The sequence below is a fragment of the Saccopteryx leptura genome, chromosome 2 (genome assembly GCF_036850995.1).
Source record: "Saccopteryx leptura isolate mSacLep1 chromosome 2, mSacLep1_pri_phased_curated, whole genome shotgun sequence".
Lineage (NCBI taxonomy): Eukaryota > Metazoa > Chordata > Mammalia > Chiroptera > Emballonuridae > Saccopteryx > Saccopteryx leptura.
The window spans coordinates 153,395,090-153,419,289 of NC_089504.1; the positions used below are offsets into that span (position 1 = coordinate 153,395,090).

Genomic DNA, 24,200 nt, shown 5'->3' on the forward strand with positions numbered 1-24,200 from the left:
GGTGAGTACACTGCAGAAGTCAAGGAGCAGCACAGAGGGATGGCCGGAATTCCAAGGCCCAGTTGAGAATCAGCATTGCAGGCTCTCTGCGCCCCTGAAGGGGCGGGGTCTACGACAGGGCGGGGCGGAAGAGCTATAGGAGGAGCTTGGGAACTGTGGCGGCAGGAGCTCAGGGCGGGGCCTGAGCTACTCTCCGACGGGGACGGCCGAAAGAGCTCTGGGCGGGGCCTTGGCAGTGCGTGAGAGCGGCAGGCTGGGTGGGTCCGAGTGAGTCCCTCCGCCCGCGCCTGGGCCTGAACCGGGCCCTGCTCGGGCTGCGGCCGTTACCTTCGGCCTCGCTCCTCGGTAGCGGGGGCCTGACGGGAAGTCTAAGTGGGATGCGGCCGACGCGAAAACGGCTGTGCTTGCTGCTAATCGCCCTGTACTGCCTCTTCTCTCTCTACGCCGCGTATCACGTCTTTTTCGGGCGCCGGGGACGAGCCATGTCTTTGAAGGGCCTCAGGAAGGGGGCGGCCCCGGCGCCTGAGGGGCGCGGCCGAGGTAGGACGCGGAGCAGTGACCTCAGCCCCCGGCGGCGCGCCCCGACTCGGGGTTGCGGGGATGCAGGGCTGTAGGGCTGGGCGGAGCCGAGCCGCGGGGCCGGGATTTCGCTCTCATCCGGGATTGTCCCGGGGCTGTGGTTCGCTTTTCCCCCTCGGCTCTCCTTAACCCGCCGGGCTGGAGGGTGACGAATATCTCGACCCCGCCCGAACCCCGCACGCTGCCCCACTTAGCAGCACCCTGCAAGCCTTAAAGACCCAAGACGTTGTCACAAAATGCCACCGATTCTCGGGAATGCCGCTGGGTTTAAGGCTTCTATTTCCGTATTGAAACAAAAAGCCTTCTCTAATCACATCGTGATTTCGGAAGCCGATGCGCTTTTCCTCCAAATCCTGGTTCCCTGCCCTGCTCATCTCTCCCTTTTCCCAGAATTTTTCGCAATAGTGTCTAAATTGGACTGAATAGTGACTATTGGACACTTTATTCTGAAGTCAAGTTTTTATGCACAGGCTACATATAAATCTATAAAGAACTGCACTAAATTACATTTGTAACTTGATACATATTATCGTTATTTTAGAAGGTTTTTGTTGGGGGAGATAATTTTGTGTTTTGTGTTCAATTTTATCTCTAAAATCTTTCAGAGTAAAGGGTTAATAAAAATTAAATTGATTTCCCTTTTATTTTTAACCTGTGTGTTTAACCTGTTCAAATGTAGTTGCTATACCTCTGAAAAATTGAATTTAGGATGAAATTATAACTCTAACATCTCGCTTAAATGGCTTGCATTTATCCACAACTCCAGCTCTACCTTACTGATAAACACTGTTACTCTTTTTAAAAACACAGAACAATCTACTTTGGGAAGTGAAGAATGGAATCCTTGGGAAGGAGATGAAAAAAATGAGCTACAACACAGATTTAAAACTAGCCTTCAAATATTAAAAAAATCTACGGAAGGGAAGACAGACTTCCGAGTACAAATCTGGAGCAAAGCTGCCATTGGTAAGTTAATGTGTAGAACTAAAATATGTAAAACTCAGCACAAAATGTACTTTATTAATATTAAATTCAATTCTTTCTAATACATTTATAGTTTATTTCATCATTTATTAAGGTATCATGATGCATTCTTTTGGGTTTTTTCCAATATTTTATTTCTCCTTTCTGTTAGGTAATATCTGCAAGTACATGCACACACATACTCTATTGACCACAGGTTTATTTGTAGATACAAAGAATGGGTTGTGTAAGCATTATTATAGTTAAATGGCTATGTCAACTAAATTTTCTTGAGTCTGTGTTTATTGACACTTGATACACAAGTATAAGTTGTGGCCACTGCCCTTGATGAGCAAACAAGTTTGGGAAACATTGAACTAAAACAAAATTAAACCAGGTTCTTTATTGATTTCACAGAGCCTTTCACAGGCCAATATTCATTGTCAGTGTCCAAGATGGAGATATAATATGTAGCTGTTTAAACTTGATGGCCTACAAAAGTCTTTTCCTCTGAGTTTCATGAGAGCCTAGCATTCCAAGTTATGGATTATACTCAATTAGAGAAGAGAACCCTCAATTCTTAGAAGAGTCAGAAAGAATTTAGTGAATTAGAAGAGACAGTATTTGGGCTTTAAACATGAGTTGGGTTTATATGTAATGTGAGGAATATGGATAGAAAGTACCCGATGAGAGGAAAATAAACAGAGGAGAAAGCCTGGGCCATGTTGTTTCATTAATTCATTCACATTCAAATATACATCCTTGAAGATTACTGCTGACCTCTAAAATTTAGTTACACCAACTCATATTTTCAATCATCAAGTTCTAACAATTTCATAAATCTCTAATATTAATTTCTTCTTTTAAATGACCATTTATTTCCTCATTCTAGTTTTTAATTAAATCTACATCTTAACAAGTTTTCATATTTCCAGACATTTTTAAATCCAATGTGCACATATTGGACCGATGAGTTTTATGAAATCCTGTTTTTATCCACCTGTTCCCCAGGCATAGTCATAGCAGGCCAGTTATAGACATTCCTATTTTAAAAGAGAAAATAAAAGTAAAATTGAGTCACTGGTCCAAGCAATTTTGAAATCTAGCCAGACAAGTCCATTAGGTTTGAAGGCCTGAGAATAATCTGTGACTCAAAGCTTTGCTGCTGGCCTTTCAGTTCTGCCGTTAGAGTTATTCCTTTTTCATGAAGGTTAACATGTGTTTTCAGGTCAGTAGTTTTACACTCTGTTTTCAAAATGTAAGATTTTCTGAGTCCTCAACAGCCTTTTTTTACTTCAGCCTCTCTCAGTCCCTTTTAATCCAAGCTGCCAGTGTTTCTGCTGATACAACATTCTCAAGAACCTTGTGGGGCTCCTGTGTGTGTTGTAAGGATTCATCACATTAGAAAGGGCTCCTGGCCCTGGCCGGTTGGCTCAGCGGTAGAGCGTCGGCCTGGTGTGCGGGGGACCCGGGTTCAATTCCTGGCCAGGGCACATAGGAGAAGCGCCCATTTGCTTCTCCACCCCCCCCTCCTTCCTCTCTGTCTCTCTCTTCCCCTCCCGCAGCCAGGGCTCCATTGGAGCAAAGATGGCCCGGGCGCTGGGGATGGCTCCTTGGCCTCTGCCCCAGGCACTGGAGTGGCTCTGGTCGCGGCAGAGCATCGCCCCTGGTGGGCGTGCCGGGTGGATCCCGGTCGGGCGCATGTGGGAGTCTGACTGTCTCTCCCTGTTTCCAGCTTCAGAAAAATACAAAAAAAAAAAAAAAAAGAAAGAAAGAAAGGGCTCCTCCACAGGTCTTTCATGGACAATCTCTCTCTATTTCGGGCTTCTGCAAAGATTACTGAAGGAGATTCATAAATTACACATCTAATATCTTCAGAGAGCTCTCTGTATGACTAAATATGATCTTTTAATCTTCTGAGGCACAAGCCAAAGGATATCAAGTCACATCCTTGGCCTTCACTCAAGAGTATGCTTTCCTGACCATGAATCTCCTAAATTTTCACCTCTTTGCAATCTGAATAGGCAGAGAATTTCCCAAATCATCAAATACTTGTTCCTTTTTACTTAACAGTTCTTACCTCAATCTCTCTTTCCTCTCCTGTTTTACTATAATCACCAAGAAGAAACCAGGTCACAGCTTCAACACTTTGTTTAGAAATCTCTTCAGTTAAATATCCAATTGCATTGTTTACAAGTTCTGTTTTTCACATAACTTCAGAACACAATTCAGCTAAGCCATCTGCTGTTGTATAGTAATGTGCAACCAAACAAAGTGATATGTCTGAGAAAATTGTTAAGCAGTTTTATCCTTGTGCAAACATGATAAAGTATACTTACACAAACCTGGATGGTATATCCTACTACTGTAAATATATATGCTATACTTTTCTATGACTAGCAGCACAATGGGTTTATACCAGCATCACCACAACTACATGACTAATGCATTGTACTATGACTTTACAACATTGCTAGGCATAGGAATTTTTCAGCTCCATTATAATCTTATGGAATCACCATCACATATTTAGTCCATCATGGACAGAAATGTCATTATATGGTGCATGACTGTATAACAAGGATCCCCATTTCTCCAGTTTCTGATAACATGTTACTCGTTTCCTGAGCCCTCACCAGCAATACTTTTTCTTTTTTTTTTTTTTTGCATTTTTCCGAAGCTGGAAATGGGGAGGCAGTCAGACAGACTCCCACATGCACCCGACCGGGATCCACCCGGCATGCCCACCAGGGGGTGATGCTCTGCCCCTCTGGGGCGTTGCTCTGCTGCATCCAGAGCCATCCTAGCGCCTGAGGCAGAGGCCACAGAGCCATCCTCAGCGCCCGGGCCATCTTTGCTCCAATGGAGCCTCGGCTGCGGGAGGGGAAGAGAAAGACAGAGAGGAAGGAGAGGGGGAGGGGTGGAGAAGCAGATGGGTGCTTCTCCTGTATGCCCTGGCTAGGAATCGAACCCAGGACTCCTGCATGCCAGGCCAACGCTCTACCACTGAGCCAACCAGCCAGGGCCACCAGCAATACTTTTAATGTACATTTTTCTGCTAACAGTATGTGTATGATTTAGGTATTCCCTAAGATGAAATAGGTTTTTTCCTACCATGCTCCTAATTTTCTTCTGAGTTCTCACTAACTGAATCATTAACATCCATATTTCTACCTCTGATTTGTTCAAGGCAATCTAATCTAGGCTTTCTTTTTTTTATCAGATTCTTCAAAATTCAGCCTCTTCCCATTACCTAATTCCAAAGCTACTCCAGAATTTTAAATACTTGTTATGTCAATACCCCAGTTCCAGGTTCCATATAACTATGTAATCCATAGTCTCCTATGGATTTAGTTAGAGCTATTATAAACTATTACCAAAAATTTAGTGGCTTAAAATAATTCAAATTTATTATCTTACGTTTCTGAAAGCAGAAGTAAAAAATGTGTCCACAGGCCTGTATTCTTTTTGGAGGTGCTAGAGAACTACTTTCCTTGCATTTTAGAGCTTCTAGAGGCTACCCACATTTCCTTTCCCATGGTTCTACACCATTCTGACCTCTGCTTCCATCCTCACATCTCCTTCCCTTACTCTGACCCTCCTGCCTCCCTCTTGTGAGGGTCCTGGATAATCTCACCACCTCAGCATCATTAATTTAATCGCATTTAGAAAGTTTCCTTTGCCATGTATTGTAACACATTCACAGGTTCTTAAGAATACATCCTTGGACACTTAGGGGTGGGGGGCATTTTCAGCCTACTACATTAAGAAAGCTTTATCTTTAAACATATTTTTTGTGTGTGTGTCCTTTTCGTTCCAGGATGTAATGAGCATGAAACAAAACTTATCTTTCAATGTCTCTAAAATAGGGTTCACAGATTACCTCATTGTCTCCAGATTTCTTTATTGTGTGACACTACTTTCCTATACTCAGAGACCTTTCAGTCAGGTGAAATCATGGTAAAACATCAGTCTGCTCTAAGGAGAAAAGATGCAATGGTATTTGTCTGCAGAGGGCATCATTGCAGTGAGGGATGTGTGTTTAAGTGAGAAGAAGGTAATGTCCCATGACATAATGAAAGTATATATACGTACATGGGCTTCTCTAATTGTTTGGCACAAAATAGTAAATCTTCTCAGTTTGTTATAATCATAGCATGTATCATAGCAGGTCCTCCTAATGTCCTTTCATTCAAATTGTTTTATTATAATGTTTATGAGATGCCACAGGAACCTAACTCCTGTTTATATCAATTAGCCTACAGTAAAATTGGTTTTGTTTTATGCTCTTTCATCTAGAGTCACAAAACATATTCAAGGATGTTAAGTGAGGACTTCCTGTAATAATTTACATAGTACTATAACAGTTCAGGATAAAACAGGTAGTAATGGTTTAGTGATAATTAGGCATTTCTCAAATTTAGAGTAAGAGAAGTTATTTTCTTACACTGACAACGTCCGAGTTCTGTCTCTGATACAATAGCTGCCATACTGAGGATTTTGAGCTATTGCTTGGTTGCTAGCACTGCCTGCCAAGGGACCATGAAGGAAAAAAACCTGGTTTCCTAATCAAATAACATAAAAGAGCAGAACTTAAGCTATCTCACACACCAGAGTAGACCAGACAATAATTTTTTTTTAATTACCAGGTTTGTATCTCTGGGAGCATATTTTTGAAGGCTTACTTGATCCTACTGCTGTGACTGCTCAGTGGAGAGAAGGAAGTTCAATTGTAGGAAGTACACATTACAGGTATTAATTGCACAATGTTAACCTTTGCTGTGTTGTCATACAATGTTTTATATAAATACTAGAATAAAAATAAGAAGACATGACATTAATAGAAAATATTCCCACTTCAATTTGTGAAGAATAAGGAAATAAATCTCATAAATAGATATTCATAGCTAAAGTTTACCTTGAACATTTTCTTATGAAATTAAGTATAAAATAATCCTCTTTTTTTGGAATCGTGTCTCATTTTTATCAAAATATTTCTGAGTACATAGAAAGAATTCATGTTCCTAATCTTGTAACATTTCATTGTTGATGAAGACGTAACTTTAATAAAACTTAAAATTACTTTCAGTTTTTCTGTTTCATGTAATAGTTATGTTCACATATATTTATAAGTGGTATCAAAGCTGTTGCTATGAGTTTTGAAATTTTTATTTTTTAAAACATATTTCTTGCCTGACCAGGCGGTGGCGCAGTGGATAGAGCGTCGAACTGGGATGTGGAGGACCCAGGTTCAAGACCCCGAGGTCACCAGCTTAATCGCGGGCTCATCTGGTTTGAGCAAAGCTCACCAGCTTGGACCCAAGATTGCTGGCTCAAGCAAGGGGTTACTCGGTCTGCTGAAGGCCCACGGTCAAGGCACATATGAGAAAGCAATCAATGAACAACTAAGGTGTCACAATGAAAAACTGATGATTGATGCTTCTCATCTCTCTCCGCTCCTGTCTATCTGTCCCTATCTATCCCTCTCTCTGACTCTCTCTCTGTCCCTGTTAAAAAAAAATTTCTTCCTGACTGGTGGTGGTGCAGTGGATAGAGCATCAGCCTGAGATGCTGAGGTCCCAGGTTCAAAAACCCAAGGTGGCCAGCTTGAGCATGGGCTCATCTGCCTTGAGCACAGGCTTGCCAACTTGAGCACTGGATCACCAGCTTGAACGTGGGATCATTGACATGACCCTGTGGTCACTGGCTTAAAACCAGAGTCACTGGCTTGAGCAATGGGTCACTGGCTTGGCTGGAGCCCCCTGGTCAAGGCACATATGAGAAGCAATCAATGCACAACTAGACTGACACAAATACAAGTTGATGCTTCTCATCTCTTCTTTCCTGTCTGTATGTCTCTCAAGAAAAAAAAATTATATATGAGTTCTATAATGATTTAATGTTATAGGTTACCATTTTGCTACAGTACTAGAAATCTGTTCTTTACATTCAATAAAACCAATGTATTAAGAGATTTTTGAGCTTTTATTTTTTTATGAAAACCATTAATTATGACTTCATATTTTCTAAAGATTTTTAATAGGTAGAATTAAGATTTTATTTAGGGCTCTGACCAGTGGCTCAGTGGATAGAGCATTGGCCAAGCATATGGATGACCCAGGTTCAATTCCCAGTCAGGGCACACAGGGGAAGTGACCATCTACTTCTCTTCTGCTGCAGCCAGTGGCTGGAGTGTGGCCCAAGGCACTAAGGATAACTTGGTTACTCCAAGTGTGTCAACCTCAAGCCCAAAAACTAGCTTGGTACTTGAGTATACACCCCAGACAGGATTGCCAGGTGGATCCCCCTCCAGGCACATGCAGGACTCTGCCACACTATCGCCCCTCCTCTCACCTAAAAAAAAAATTATTTAGAAAAATTACTCTGGATGATGCCAGAGTAATGGTGGCATGAGAGATACCCCTGATCTCTCCCCTTGGAAGTTCCACAAATTGAACAACAATAGCACAGTGACAGATCCCAAGCTGGGCTTGCAAGTACAGTGCTCCCTCATCTATCATAGGGGTTAGGTTCCAGAATCCCCTGCAATAGGCAAAAATCCGTGAAGTAGCGACCTTATATTTATTTTATTATTTGTATATATTTTAAGGTTTTATAAACCCTCCCCACACTCTTATAAATCTTTCCCACACAGTTATTATTAACCTTTCCCACATTCTTACAAACACTTCCTATGTGTTTTCCATACATGCGAGTCTTGTCTACTCATCTGCCCTATGCAACGTTTTATTTCAATTTAATATTCTTTTAATATATTTTAATTAATATTTTTTATATTTTCAATTTTTTAGAATAGAAAATGCTTATTTTACCGCAAAAATAATTAATACATATATATATATATATATCAATACCTATATACTACAAAATCCTGCGATATAGTGCAAAATCTGCAATACAAAATTAGATATATACAAGTTTAAAGTCCACAATATGCCTGACAGGGCAGTGGCACAGTGGATAGAGTGTTGGACTGGGATACAGAGGACCCAGGTTCAAAACCCCGAGGTTACCAGCTTGAGCATGGGCTCATCTGGTTTGAGCAAGGCTCACTTGCTTGAGCCTAAGGTTGTTGGCTTGAGCAAGGGGTCACTTGGTCTACTGTAGCCCCCCGATCAAGGCATATATTAGAAAGCAGTCAATGAACAGCTAAGGTGCTGCAACAGAAATTGATGCCTGTCATCTCTCTCCTTTCTTGTCTGTCTGTCCTCATCTGTCCCTCTCTCTGTCTCTCTCTGTTTCTGTCACAACAAAACAAAACAAAAAAACCCCACAATACAGTGAGACTGTGAAAAGTGAACCACGATATGGCAAGGGACAACTGTATGCCTGAAAGACCACAAATCAAATACACTAAAGGAGGGATGGGGTGAAAAGGGGGACAGAAGATAAAACACATTTGTGGTAAGCTCAAGAGAGAAGACAAAACCAGAGTGACTGGGTTTTTTTCTCTCCTGAACTTCAGAGAGGAGGGAAGCTCAGGCTTTCTGGATTTTGTTTGAGGGGTATGGAGAGGGAAGCCCAGAGTGACTTGGTCTCCTTCTGCTGGGAGCACTAGTGAGATAGAGGGGCAGAAGGGGAGAAACTAAACCAAAGCAGCCAGAGTGCTAGGTCATGGCCAGTGTTCCCATGGTCTGCCGGCAGCCCACACTCGGCAGAGACAGACAAAACTAAAGCATGGCCCCCAGCCTCCCAGATCCCACCTCCCTCACCTCATAATATAGAAAGTGGCAAAAATAAACCCCAGAGCTACCTCTCCATAGCCACTGTCACCCCTGAAGAACAGAAGTGCTCTATGTCCGGTCCTTGGGTCTGTGTAGACACGAGGAGGAGCACCCACACATCTGAGATCGCCATTGCTAATACCATAAAGCCAGAAAACCAAAACTATACCCCCAAAGCCATAAAGCCCTCAAAACATGCCCCACCCACCAATGCAACTGCAGCCCTGCCTACATCATCATGACAGCAATACCTACGGGAAGAAACCTCTCAAAATGGAAATTTATTTTTCCTTTTTCATTTTCTCCTTTTGTCCTTTTTTCTTCCTATTCGCTTTTGAATTTAATTTTCTTTAATTTTTATATTTGCTATTGTATATTTCTTAATTTTCATTTTTTATTTTTTTAGTTGTGGTTTTGTTAGGGTTTTTAACAGCACTCTCAAATGCTCTCAAGGAAAAAGAAATTGAATACCATGGCTACACAAGACAGAGACATAGTTCAAAAAGAAAATGAAAAATCTCCAGAAAATAATCTCAATCACATGAAAACCTTGGAGTTAAATGATAGAAAATTCAAAATAGAAGTTCTGAAAATACTCAGTGAGGTAAAAGAAAACACCAGTAGACAACATAATAAGCTCAGGAAACCAAATACTCACCATGGAGATTGAAACTTTAAAAACAGAGATGAAGAACCCAATACATGGATTGAAAACTAATGTTGCAAGTTAAGCTAATAAAACAAGCTATAAAGAGGAAAGAATCAGTGACATTAAAGACAGGCAACTAGAGATGCTACAGAGAAAAGAGGAGAAAGACTGAGTTAAAAACACAGCACTACAAAAATTGTTTGACTCTATCAGAAAGAGCAATAAAAGAATATGCATATATCAGAAGAAGAGAGGGAGAAGGGAATGGAGAGACTATTCAGACAAATAATTTATGAGAATTTTCTAAGCCCATGAAAAGACTTAGAGGCTCAAATCCAAGAAGCACATAGAATGCCAAGTTACTGCAACCCAAACAGACGTACTCCAAGGCACATTTTTTAAAAATTGTCAAAAATCAATGAGAAAAAAAGAATCCTCATGCAGCTAAGGAAAATAAGAACATAACATATTAAGGAAAGCCCATTAGGTTATCATCAGACATCTCAACAGATATTTTCCAAGCCAGAAGAAAGTGGACCCAAACATTCAAAGTACTGAGAGAAAGAAATTACCAATCAAGAATACGATATTCATCAAAGTTATCCTTCAAATATGAAGGAGAAATAAAAAATATTTGCAGACATACAGAAGTTGAGAGAATTTATCACCAGAAATCCCCCACTGAAAGAAATACTCAAAGGGATTATTAGACCAGAAACAAAGAACAAAACAAGTCAAAACTACAAGTAAAAGCTCCAACATGATCACAATAAAAATAGGGTTAATCTGTGAAAACAATAGCATAAAAGGGAGAGAATAAAGATCTGCAGTAGTAAAGGAGGATGGAGTGTAGAAACATTCATAAGACAAAAGGACTCTCTTGTACATATAAACATTTTTCACTTAACCTAATGATAATGACCCACAAAAAAGCCACTACTCAAATACACAGCTTAAAAAAAGAAGAAACAAGGGAAAGACGTGTGGACTACTACCAAACAAAAAAAAAGACTGACAGAAACACAAAAGAGAAGAACCAAATAAGACACAGAGCTACCAGAAAATAAAACATAACATGGTTATAGAAAATCCTCAAGTGTCAATAATTACCCTAAATGTAAATGAACTGAACTCACCAATAAAGAGGCACAGAGAAGCAGATTCTAGCAAAAAGTAAAACCCAACCACATGCTGCTTTCAAGAGACACAACGAAGCTGCAAGGACAAAAGTAGACCCAAAGTGAAAGGTTGGAAAACAATTCTCCAAGCAAATAATATCCAAAGAAAAGCAGGTGTAACCATACTCATATCTGAAAATGCTGAGTTTAAGACAACAAAGGTAACCAGAAACAAAGATGAATGTTTCATAATGATAAAGGGGACACTGTATCAAGAAGACATAACACTTCTTAATATATATATATATATGCGTCGAACCAAAGAGCATTAAAATATATGACACCTACTAACTGACCTAAAAATAGAGGCAGACAAAGAACAATCTTACTGGAGATCTGAACACACCACTGATGGCTTTAGATAGATCATTCAACAAAATCAGTAAACAATTTTTGGCCTTAGATGACACACTAGACCAGTGATTCTCAAAGTGTGCGCCAGGGCACACTGGTGCACCCTATGGTATTCCAGAGAAATACGTCCCTGTTGGGGACCAAAAAACCAACAGGGTTTTTGGAGGTTAGATTTTTGGGGGACAGAGGTGTGGGGAATTGGCTGTAAGCTGACAAGTCTGCCCACACCCCACCTTACTTGCCTCATTAGGTTGAAAAAGGCTGTTAAACTGTGGTGCTGGATTGTTTACACTACCCCCCCCCATGTTCCCCAGAAAGACTGGAGGCAAGTTTCTTCTATCCTCTGTTTGGTGTAAAGTTAAGATGATATGTATAGTGGCGGTTTTCTGCACTCAACACAATTAAGAGTAAAAAGAGAGGAATTCTTCAATGTATTGACGAGGAAATGAGAGTTTGCTTTTCAAATATATGCCCAAACATTGAAGAAATCGCTAGGATACATCAGGTTCATGTTTCTCATAAACACAAGAATGAAAAAAACTTAACACATTCGCACCAGGACCTGCCGAATTTACTAAATCTTACTAAGAATGTATTTATATATATATATATAACTTTTTTGTCATTTTTTAAATTTTTAACCCCTCTTTTTTACGAATTCTAAAAAGCATAACAAAAAATGTAACATAAAAATGTTTTTAAATGTCAGAATAAATTTAATTTTGTCATTTATTTCATTTAATTATCATAAAAGCACACTTAGACTTTATATTTTTTCTTTAGTATTTGACTTAATTATTATAACATTTCTCAGAAATTTGTATATAGTGTGCCTACAATTATCTGTAGGATTTTAAATGTGCCCTGACTTCAAAAAGTTTGAGAACCACTACACTAAACCAAATGGACATAATAAACATTTATAGGACATTTCATCCCAAACTATCAGATTATATATTCTTCTCCAGTGTTCATGGAACATTCTCAAGGGTAGACTATATGTTGGGCCACAAAAATAACCAACAAATTTAGGAAGATTGAAATTATATAAAGCATATTTTCTGACCATAGGCTTTGATATTAAAATTTTACCATATTTTTCGCTCCATAAGACACACTTTTTTCCCCAAAAAAAAAGGAGGGGAAAATGTCCATGCATCTTATGGAGCAAAAAATATGGTATTTTATTAAATATTTTAACACACCACTTGGTTCAGATTTTTTTTTCTTATTTTCCTCCTCAAAAACCTCGGTGTGTCTTATGGTCAGGTGCATCTTATAGAGCAAAAAGTATGGTAACTACAAATGGGAAGTAAAGAAACCCACAAAAATGTGGAAATTAAACAACATACTTCTAAAAAATGAATAGGTCAAAGAAGAAATAAAAGCAGAGATCGAAGGATATATACAGACAAATGAAAATGACAACAGAACATATCAAAATTTCTGGGATGCAGAGAAAGCAGTAATAAGAGGGAAGTTTAAACCATGACAAGCTTTTATCAAGAAACAAGAGAAATGTCAAGTAAACAACCCAACATCACATCTTAAGGAACTAGATAAAGAAGAACAAAGGCAACCCAGAGTCACCAGAAGAACGGAAATAGTAAAAATTAGAGTAGAACTAAATAAAATAGAGAACAAAAAGACTATAGAAAAATGAATGCAGCAAAGAACTGCAGAAAAGATCAATAAAATTGACAAACCACCGGGTAGACTCACTAAGGGGAAAAAAGGAAGGACTCATATATCGTACATAAAATCTAAAATGAAAGAGGAGAAATTACCATAGATATTATAGATGTATAAAGGATCACAGAATACTATGAAAGATTATATGCCAACAAATTCAATAACCTAGAGGAAATGGATAAATTCCTAGAATTAAACAATCTTCCTAGTCATGAAGAAGTAGAAAACCTAAATAGACCTATAAGCAGGGAGGAAATAGAAACAACTATCTAAAACCTCCCCAAAAACAAAAGTCCAGGACCACAGGAATACACTAGTTAATTCTACCAAACATTCAAAGAAGATTTTGTACCTGTCCTCAAAGTCCCTAAAAATAGAAGAAGCAATACTCCCTAACACATTTTATGAGGCCAACATAACTCTCATACCAAACCTAATAAGGAAAACAAAAACAAAAGAAAACTAGAGACCAATATCTCTAATGAATACAGATGGAAAAATCCTAAACTCAATACTAGCAAATCGAATACAACACGTATTACAAAAATAATATACCACAATCAAGTGGGATTCATTCCAGGAGCACAAGAACGGTTCAACTATGGAAATTGATCAACGTAATACACCACATTAATAAAACTATGAGCAAAATTTATATGTTCCTATCAATAGGTGCAGAAAAGGTACTAGATAAGACACAACATCCCTTTATGTTTAAAACACTCAATAAAATCAGAGTAGAAAGTACTTCAATATAATGAAGGCCAAATATGACAAATCATCAGCTAACATCATACTAAATGGTGAAAAATCAAGCCCTTCCCTCTAAAGTCAAGAATAAGACAATATTGACTACTCTCTCCACTCTTATTCAACATAGTTCTGAAAGTTTGAATTGGAGCAATCAGGCAAGAGAAAGAAAAGGCATCCATATTGGGCAAGAAGAAGTAAAAGTACCATTTTTTTGTAAATGACATGATTCTGTATATAGAAAACCCCAAAGACTCCACCAAAAGACTATTAGAAACAATAAGCCAATACAGTAAAATCACAGGATACAACATCAACATACAAAAGTCTATTGCCTTCTTATATGCCAATGACGAAGCTTCAGAAAATGAACTCAAAAAACAATTCCTTTTACAATTGCAACAAAAAATAAATATACTGCTCACAAAAATTAGGGGATATTTCAAAATGAATATGAAGTTATAAAATATCTCATAATTTTGGTGAGCAGTAAAAAAATACCTAGCAATAAACATAACAACAAAGGATGTGAAAGACATACATACAGAAAACTACAAAACATTACTGAAAGAAATTGAAAAAAACACAATGAGATGAGAAAATATTCTATGTTCAGGAATTGGAAGAATCAACATAGTTAAAATGGTCATATTGCCCAAAGCAATACACAAACTTAATGCACTCCCCATCAAAATCCCAATGCCATATTTTAAAGAAATACAACAAAAAGTTATCAACTGCGCAGGCCAATCAAAGGCTGTTGGCAGACAGCGTTCAAGCGCCAGTTTTGGACCTCCGGCTTACCTCATAGGCAGGCGCTCACTAAAGGTTTTGTAATGATCTAACACCCTTGCTCACAGTCCATGTGGATCAGGGAAAATAAACTTTTTTGGCTTTGTCAAAAAAAAAAAAAAAAAGTTATCAGGTTTGTATTGAACCATAAAAAACCCAGAATAGCCAAAGCAATCCTGAGGAAAAAGAATGAAGCCAGAGGTATTACACTGCCTAACTTTAAATTATATATACTATAGAGCCACCATAATCAAAACAGCATGCCTGACCTGTGGTGGCGCAGTGGATTAAAGCGTCGACCTGGAAATGCTGAGGTCACTGGTTCAAAACCCTGGGCTTGCCTGGTCAAGGCACATATGGGAGTTGATGCTTCCAGCTCCTCCCCACCTTCTCTCTCTGTCTCTCTCTCCTCTCTCTCTCCCTCTCTCTCTCCCTTTCTCTCTCCTCTCTAAAATGAATAAATAAAATTTAAAAAAAAATAAAAATAGCATGATATTGGCAGGAAAACAGACATACAGACCAAAAGAAAAGAAGAGCCCAGAAATAAAACCACATGTATATGGACAAATTAGTTTGACAGAGTAGCCAAAAAAACACAATGAAGAAAAGAAAGCCTCTTCAATAAATGGTGCTGGGAAAATTGGAAAAGAGTATAACTTGACTATAGTTTGTCTTCCTGCACAAAAGTTAACTCCCATTGATCAAAGACCTAAATATAAGATCTGAAACAATAAATTACATAGAAGAAAACATAGGTACTAAACTTATGGACCTTGGCCATAGAGAACAATTTATGAATTTGACCCCAAAGGCAAGGGAAGTAAAGGCAAAAATAAATGAGTGGGACTATATCAAACTAAAAAGTTTCTGCACAGCAACAGAAACTGACAACAAAACAAATAGGCAGCCAACTAAATGGATGATGTTTGCAAACAACAGCTCTGATAAGGGATTAATATTCAAAATATAGAAAGAACTCACAAAGCTCAGCAATGAACTAGCAAACAATCCAATTAAAAATGGGAAGATGACCTGAACAGACACTTCTCTCAAGAGGACATACAAGTGGCCAACAGATATATGAAAAGATGCTCATCTTAACTAGCTATTTGAGAAGTGCAAATCAAAACTACAATGAGATACCACCTCACACCTGTTAGATTGGCTATTATTATCAACAGGACAAGTAATAACAAGTGTTGGAGAGGCTGTGGAGAAAAAGGAACCCTCTTTCATTGCTGGTGGGAATGCAGATTAGTACAACCACGATTGAAAAAAGTATGGTGGTTCCTCAAAAACTAAGAATAGAATTATCTTATGACCCAGCAATCCCTCTATTGGTTATTTATCCCAAAACTCAGACATTGGTACATAAAGACACATGTACCCTGTGTTCATTGCAGCATTATTCACAGTGGCCAAGACATGGAAAGTGTCCCTTGATAGAGGATTGGATAATGAAGATGTGGAAAATATTTATATATACAATGGAATACTACTCAGCCATAAGAAAGAATGACATAGTGCCATTTACGACATGGATGGACCTTGAGAACATTATACTGAGTGAATTTTGTAAGTCAGGAAAAGCTGAGAACTGTATGATTTCACACATAGGTGGGATATAAAACTGAGACCCATAAGCATAGATAAAAATGAAGTGGTTACCAGGCGGAGAGAAATATTGGGGGGGGGGGTCGGAGGGTATAAAGAGGGACAAATGTAAGGTGATGGAAAATGATTTGACTTTGGGTGATGAGTATACAACATAACCAATATTTCAAATGTTATAGGTGTATTTACCTGAAACCTATGTACTCTTATTGATTAATGTAACCCTGTTAAATTTAATTTTCTAAATAAAATTTTTAAAAATTAGGTATTAAATGACTAAACTTGTCTTTGCCAAATTGGAGTGTGCTTTTTAAGAAAATGTAGTGTATTGCATATTCTAAGAATACACTGGGGAACAATTTTTTTCATTTTCTGTTGCATGAGGTTTTAGAATTGTTTCTATATACTTCTGCATCGCTGATTCCAAATCTGAAATTCATTTTTTGGTGCATGCTCTAGTTTTTATGCAATTTTAACTTCTTTTTGTTATAGCTAATGGCATGCATTGGTTTTTAAACTGGAGTTAAAGGGCAACGACTCTTGGATTGAACATAACCACAAGGCAATTAATGTTTTACAAACATCACTTTTATATAATTGTAGTTGTTTTTAAATGTAAGAAATTATCATCTGATAAAAACATCCTCGTATTTGTTTTAAGATTGAATCATGACTTCTTCAAGTAGGCATAAATGTAAGAATAGTCCTGACACCTTCTGTTATATATGTGGCTGTTACACACTTCTACATCAAAGGTGCAATATTTCATCATTTGTGACACGTGCATATATTGCCTATTTTCAAGTTCCCCTTGGCAATCAAGACAAGAATTGGGCTCCTCATATTGTGTGTCATAATTGTGAGGAAATGCTTCATTACTGGACAAAAGGAAAATGCAAAGGAATGCCTTTTGGTGTTCCCATGGTTTGGCGTGAACCTAAGGACCACATTAGTGACTGTTATTTCTGTCTGATCCATCAAAGGGCATCGGCAAGAAAAAACGGCATATGATCGCATATCCTAATATTCCTTCAGCAATATGACGAATCCCACTCTCTGAGACACTCTCAGTTCCAGTTTTCAATGGTTTTGTTTTATTCTAAGGACAAAGAAAGTGAACATGGTGATCAAGTGTATTTTGATAAGATGCATGAGGAAATGGTTGTAGAATCTGAAGGGTCTTCTTCTGATGCCAAGCAGTCATTAACCCCTCAGCAGTTTAACCAAACTGAATTGAATGACTTAGTAAGAGGTTTGGGCCTATCAAAGAAAGCAGCTGAGTTATTAGCCTCCAGACTTCAAGAATAGAATGTACTTCACTGGTCAGCTAAAGTATCCCATTTCAGGAAGCATGAACAAATTTTTGTGGACTTTTTTCCCAAAGACACTTTGTTTACTGTCATGATATCAGTAGTCTTCTCAGCCAGCTAGGTGTTACCACTTACAGTCCAACAGAATGGCGGCTATTTCTTGACAGCTCTAAATGGAGTCTGAAATGTGTTCTCCTACACCACGGTAATGTTTATGCAGATGAGTTATTCAACTCATCTGCTAGAAGATTATAATGACATAAAAATTGTCCTCGACTTTCTGAAGAATGAGGAGCATAACTGGATCATTTGTGTGGATCTTAAGATGGTAAATTTCCTGCTAGGACAACAGAGAGGTTTCATGAAATATCCTTGCTTTCTGTGTTTGTGAGACAGCCAAGCTTGGGAGAAACACTGGATACAGAAGGAGTGGCTGAAACGTGAAGCTCTGGAAGTAGGGATGCAAAATATTGTGAATGAACCTGTAGTTAATTGAGACAGGATCATTTTTCCCCCCACATTACATCAAACTTGGCTTAATGAAGCAGTTTGTTCAGGCTTTGAATAGAGAAAGTGAATGCTTTCAACATATTATTTCTGCTTTTCCTGCCTTGTCTTTCGAGAAGAGAAAAGCAGGTGTATTCGATGGATCTCAAATTCGAACCCTCATACATGACAAAGAATTTGCTAGGAAGATGAATAAGGAGGAGAAAACAGCATGGCAGTCTTTTGTGGCAGTTACAGAGAACTTCCTTGGCAACAAAAAGCAGAAAACTATAAACTTCTGGTTCAAAGGATGCTGTTGGCTTTTCACAACATTGGTTGTAACATGAGCGTAAAGTATCCTTGCTTTCTGTGTTTGTGGGACAGCCAAACTCGGGAGAAACTGCATACAGAAGGAGTGGCCAAAACATGAAGCTCTGGAAATAGGGATGCAAAATATTGTGAATGAACCTGTAGTTAATTGAGACAGGATCATTTTTCCCCCACTTTACATCAAACTTGTCTTAATGAAGCAGTTTGTTCAGGCTTTGAATAGAGAAAGTGAATGCTTTCAACGTGTTATTTCTGCTTTTCCTGCCTTGTCTTTCGAGAAGAGAAAAGCAGGTGTATTCGATGGATCTCAAATTCGAACCCTCATACATGACAAAGAATTTGCTAGGAAGATGAATAAGGAGGAGAAAACAGCATGGCAGTCTTTTGTGGCAGTTACAAAGAACTTCCTTGGCAACAAAAAGCAGAAAACTATGAACTTCTCGTTCAAAGGATGCTGTTGGCTTTCCATGACATTGGATGTAACATGAGTGTTGTTAAGATTCACTTTCTGAACAGTCACCTTGATAAGTTTCCCGAAAATCTTGGAGCTGTTAGTGATGAGCAGACTACTGCTGGAGCATCAAACGAGATTGTCCTCAACAAGTACACAAATGCAAGAGCTACAAATGCAAATTTTTGCCTGAGTAGAATTTAAATAAGTTTTGCACAAATTTTATGATTAAAATAAGTGTTTTAATATGTTCTATTTTGACATTGTAGACCAATTCTGATGCAATCATATCTTTTAGTGTGTTAGTATATTTACTGCATTATATAAATTATTATATTTCACAAAGATGATGCCCAAGAAGACATTCTACTTCATTATGTTAAACAAAATGTTGAAAATGTTACAATAAGATGAAAAACTAAAATCTTGAATTGCAAAAAAACTGTAGCTTACAGAGAAAAATTGATTGTCAGATTTGAGATCAGCACACTCGAGTTAGGTAAGAACAAATGTTTTTGTGGATGCAACAAAAATTTTGTTCCCCAGTGATACTTATTTTGCAATAAAATTGTATGTTAAGTCCCAGGAAAAATAAAATCATGATAATTTTACCATGAAAGAATGATATTTTCTATTATTTTTTGCTTTTTATTGAAATAAAATATAAAAATAATTATTTTAGAATGCTTTTTTCATGTAGAAATATATTATTAAGAGAAAATATGTGAACCAAATAATCTGTTTTCTATTAGGATTCCAGGGTTTTTTTTCTTTTTCTTTTCTTTGTTTTTGAGAGAGAGAAGGAAAAAGACAAGAAGAGAGATGAAAAACATCAGCTTATAAATTCCTCACATTAGTTGTTCGTTGATTGCTTCTCATGCATGCCTTGACGAGAGGGGGGCAGGGGAGCTCAGGCTGAGCCAGTAACACCTTGCTCAAGCCAGTGACTTTGGGCTTCATGTCAGTGACCTTTGGGCTCAAGCCAGTGACCATACGATCATGTCAATGATCCCACACTGAAGCCAGCAACCTTGTGCTCAAGCTGTCAAGCCTACACTCAAGGCAAATGAGCCTGCGCTCAAGTTAGCGACCTTGGGGTTTCAAACCTTGAACCTCAGTGTCCCCAGTCAACACTCTGTCCACTGCACCACCACAGTCAGGCTGTTAGGATTCTATTTCTTACAGAAATTAAGAGGAAACGTTAGAGATAATACTTAATTCTATTTGAATTTTCATTGTCTTTAATTTTTTATCTACTTTATATACACTTAGAAAGCAATTTCATTGCATGAATCTTTTTAAAGTAGTCATTCTTTAAAAAGTAAGCAGGTTTTTTATATCATCATTGGTAATGATTATTTTTCCTTTCATCACCAGGTTTCTATTGATCTAATTCCAGTCAAGAGTTTATACATAATCCTAAACTTACAGCAGTTGAATTTGGGTGTTTGAAAGTAAATGCTTTATTATGCATGTAAATCTAATATTTTGGTATTTAAATATATAGAATTTTCAGAAAATTTCTTTAAAAATCATAGAGCAGTTATTATATACTGTTACTATAATGATAGCAAAGGATTTGAGCAAACAGCATTAACTCCCAAAAGAAAATCTTTCCTTCAGAAATTTTTACCTGGGATCTTATTTTTTTTATTTGAGAGACAGAGTCAGAGAGCGACAGATAGGGACAGACAGATAGGAAGGGATAGATGAAAAACATCAGATCTTCATTGCGACACCTTAGTTGTTCATTGATTGCTTTCTCATATGTACCTTGACCGAGGGGCTACAGCAGACCAAGTGCCCCCTTTCTCAAGCCAGCGACCTTGGGCTTCAAGCCACTGACCTTTGGGCTCAAGCCGGCAATCATGGGTCATGTCTGATTCCACACTCAAGCCAGCAACCCCATGCGCAAGCCGGTGAGCTCATGCTCAAGCTGGCGAGCCCATACTCAAGCCGGATGAGCCCATGCTCAAGCTGGCAACCTTCAGGTTTTGAACCTGGATCCTCCATGTCCCAGTCTGACACTCTATCCAGTGGGTCACCGCCTGGTTAGGCTACCTGGGATTTTATATTATGATAAAATAGCAATGCTATTTCCTTTTAGGATTTTTTTATTTTTATTCAGTGAGAGAAGGGGAGGCAGAGAGATAGACTCCCACATGCGCCCTAACCAGGATCCACCCAGCAAACCCCCTAGCGGATGATGCTCTGCCCATCTGGGGTATTGCTTTGTTGCTCAGCAACTGAGCTCTTCTTTGCACCTGAGGCAGAGGCCATGGATCCATCCTCAGCACCCAGGGCCAACTCGCTCCAATCGAGCCATGGCTGCAAGAGGAGAAGAGAGAGAGAAGCAAGGGGGAGGGTTAAAGAAACAAATGGTCACTTTTCTTGTGTGCCCTTAGTGGGAATTGAACCTGGAACATCCACACCCTGGGCCAACACTCTACCACTGAGCCTAACAGCCAGGGCCCCTCTTAGGATTTAAGAGAGCAATGTATTCAAAAAAGTTTACTATTGTGGCAGATTATTTAAACAACTTATTAAAATTTTAGGCTTGTGAAAAGTATACCTAATTTATTTATCTGAAATTAAGCTTTTTTATTAAATGTATTGGGGTGACATTGGTTAATAAGATTATATAGATTTCAAATGCATATTTCTATGACATATGATTTGTATAGTGCATTATGGGCCCACCACCCAAAATCAAATCATCTTCTGTCACCATATATTTGACACTTTTTACCCTTTACTGTCCATCCCTCACCCTTCCTTCTTCTGGTAGCCACTGTATGTTTTTTGCATCTAGGAATTTTTGTTTGTTTTTTTGTTTGTTCACTTGTTGCTTTCAGTTTTATATCCTACATATGAGTGAAATCATCTGGTTCTTAAGTATTTCTGTCTTATTTATTTATCTATATTAATAAACTTTTATGGAATTGCAAGTTTTGAGTTGAATTGAGCTGCATGGGTACTAAAATGTTTCAGCACATTCATCCTTATTTGACAAAAAATGAATCAAAAGTAATGGATCACCTTGCCCTTACTGGGAATCTCGGTTGGTTAAAGCATCATCCAGATGCACCAACATAGGTGGTTCAGTCTCCAGTCAGGGCACATACAAGAATCAACCAATGAATGCATAAAGATGTGGATCAGAAAATTGATGTTTCTCTCTTTCTGTCTCTCTGAATTTTCTAACATACCTCCAAACACACACACACACCCACAGCTATCTGAATTTTATAGGATTTTTTTTAAGTGAGCAGCAGGGAGACAGAGGGACAGACTCCCACATATGACCCAACAGGGTTCCACCCAGCAAGCCCCCTACAGGGTGATGCTCTGCCCATCTAGGACCAATGCTCCATTGCTCGGCAACTGAGCTATTTCAGGGTCTGAGGCAAGGCCATGGAGCCATCCTCAGAGCCTAGAACCAATGTACTCAAACCATTCGAGTCATAGCTGTAGGAGGGGTAGAAATGGAGAGATGGAGTGAGGGAGAGAGAAGGGGTAGTTGGAGGGGTGGAGAAACAGATGGTTGCTTCCCCTGTGTGCCCTGAATGGGAATCAAACCCAGGATTTTCACACACCTGGCCAATACTCTACTACTGAGCAAACCGACCAGGGCCACAGGATTTGATTTTAATCCCTAAAGTTTCATTACCTAAATCTGTGTGTCCCAGACTGTACTAAGGATCCTGAAGCAACACATAATATTTTAACTGTTTGTGGAAAACACATTTACATGTCACATCTGTCAGACACCATGCAAACTGTGAGCTCAAGGCAGCTAACAGTTTCAATATTAGATTACCCTACATTAATTCCAGTGATGTCATACCTTTGTGGAGCTGGCTTTTCCTGATTGCTATGGTAAAATACAAGTACATACCATGCAAAAATCCAAGAGGAACAGACAATGACAGCATCAGTGTTCACTTGGATACCAAAGTTTAAGAAGTTGCATAGTTCTCAGCAGATTCACACATCATATTATTAAGTATTTGAGGTTAGTTAAGAATGAACTGATTTTTTTCTTTCAGTGTAGTACATGTATTATTCTTTTTCATTCTTTATTTTTAAAAATATTTTATAAAATTTTTTAACTTATTGTGAATGGACTCAAGTGTCCCACTCAATATAACACCCTCAACCCCCCACCACATGCCCCCATTATACCTCCTTTGCCCCCTCCCCCTAACTCCCTCTCTCCTCTCTGGGATTTACTGTCTTGTTCTCTGTATCTATGTGTTCTGTATATATAATTTCATTAATCCCTACATCTTCTCTGATTCCATCCCCTCATCCCCCTTTCCTCTGACAGCTGTCCCTCTGCTCCCCATGACCCTCTATTCCATTTCTTTATTCCATTCTTCAATTCACCTTGTTCATTAGATTCCACATATAAATGAGATCATATGATATTTTTTTATCTCTGTCTGGCTTATTTCACCTACATAATAATCTCCAGGTCCATCCATGCCATCGCAAAAGGTAAGATTTCTTTCTTTTTCACAGTCACATAGTACTCCATTGTGTATGTACCACCACTTTTTTATATGCTCATCCACTGACAGACACTTGTGCTGTTTCCAGATCTTGGCTACTGTAAACAATGGTACCGTAAACATAGGGGTGAATATCTTCTTTTGAATCAGTGGTTTGGTATTCTTAGAGTATATTCCTAAAAGTGGGATAGCTAAATCAAAAGGCAGTTGCATATTTAATTATTTGAGGAAACAACCTGCTGTTTCCACTATGGCTGCACAAGTCTCCATTTCCACCAGCATTGCAGGCAGGTTCCTTTTTCTCCACACCCTCACCAGCACTTGTTGTGTGTTGATTTGTTAATAACAGCTGTTTTGACAGGTGTGAGGTGGTATCTCATTATGGTTTTAATTTGCATTTCTCTAATGATTAGTAACGTTGAACATTTTTTCATAGGCCTATTGGCCATCTGTATGTCCTCTTTGGAGAAGTGTCTATTCAGTTCCTTCGCCCATTTTTTAAGGATTTTTTACTTTCTGGTGTTGAGTTTCAGAAGTTCTTTATAAATTTTATCAACCCCTAATGAGATGTATTGGCGAATATGTTCTCCCATTGTGTGGGTTTTCTTCTTATTTTGTTAACGGTGTCCTTTGCTGTGCAAAAGCTTTTTAGTTTGATATAGTCCCATTTGTTTATTTTGTACTTTATTTCACTTGCCCATAGAGATATAATGGCAAAAACACTGTGACAAGAGATATCAGAGTTTACGGCCTATTTCTTTCACAATGTTTATGGTTTTGCAACTTACAATTA

General features: G+C 38.5%; 1 protein-coding gene across 3 annotated transcripts in view; it reads left to right on the forward strand.

Annotated features, from left to right (window-relative positions):
* Window positions 1-204: 204 nt before the first annotated feature.
* The window catches only part of RXYLT1 (ribitol xylosyltransferase 1), a 44,781-nt gene continuing 20,785 nt past the window's right edge, over window positions 205-24,200 (forward strand). For 2 of the 3 annotated variants that reach the window (XM_066365802.1, XM_066365804.1), the window contains exons 1-3: window positions 206-540; window positions 1,390-1,545; window positions 6,192-6,294. In XM_066365802.1, coding sequence (XP_066221899.1) covers window positions 378-540; window positions 1,390-1,545; window positions 6,192-6,294 — 422 coding nt within the window. In that variant the 5' untranslated portion in view covers window positions 206-377. Of the gene's footprint in view, window positions 541-1,389; window positions 1,546-6,191; window positions 6,295-24,200 lie in introns of all 3 variants that reach the window. The other variant, XM_066365803.1, reaches the window with a different exon arrangement.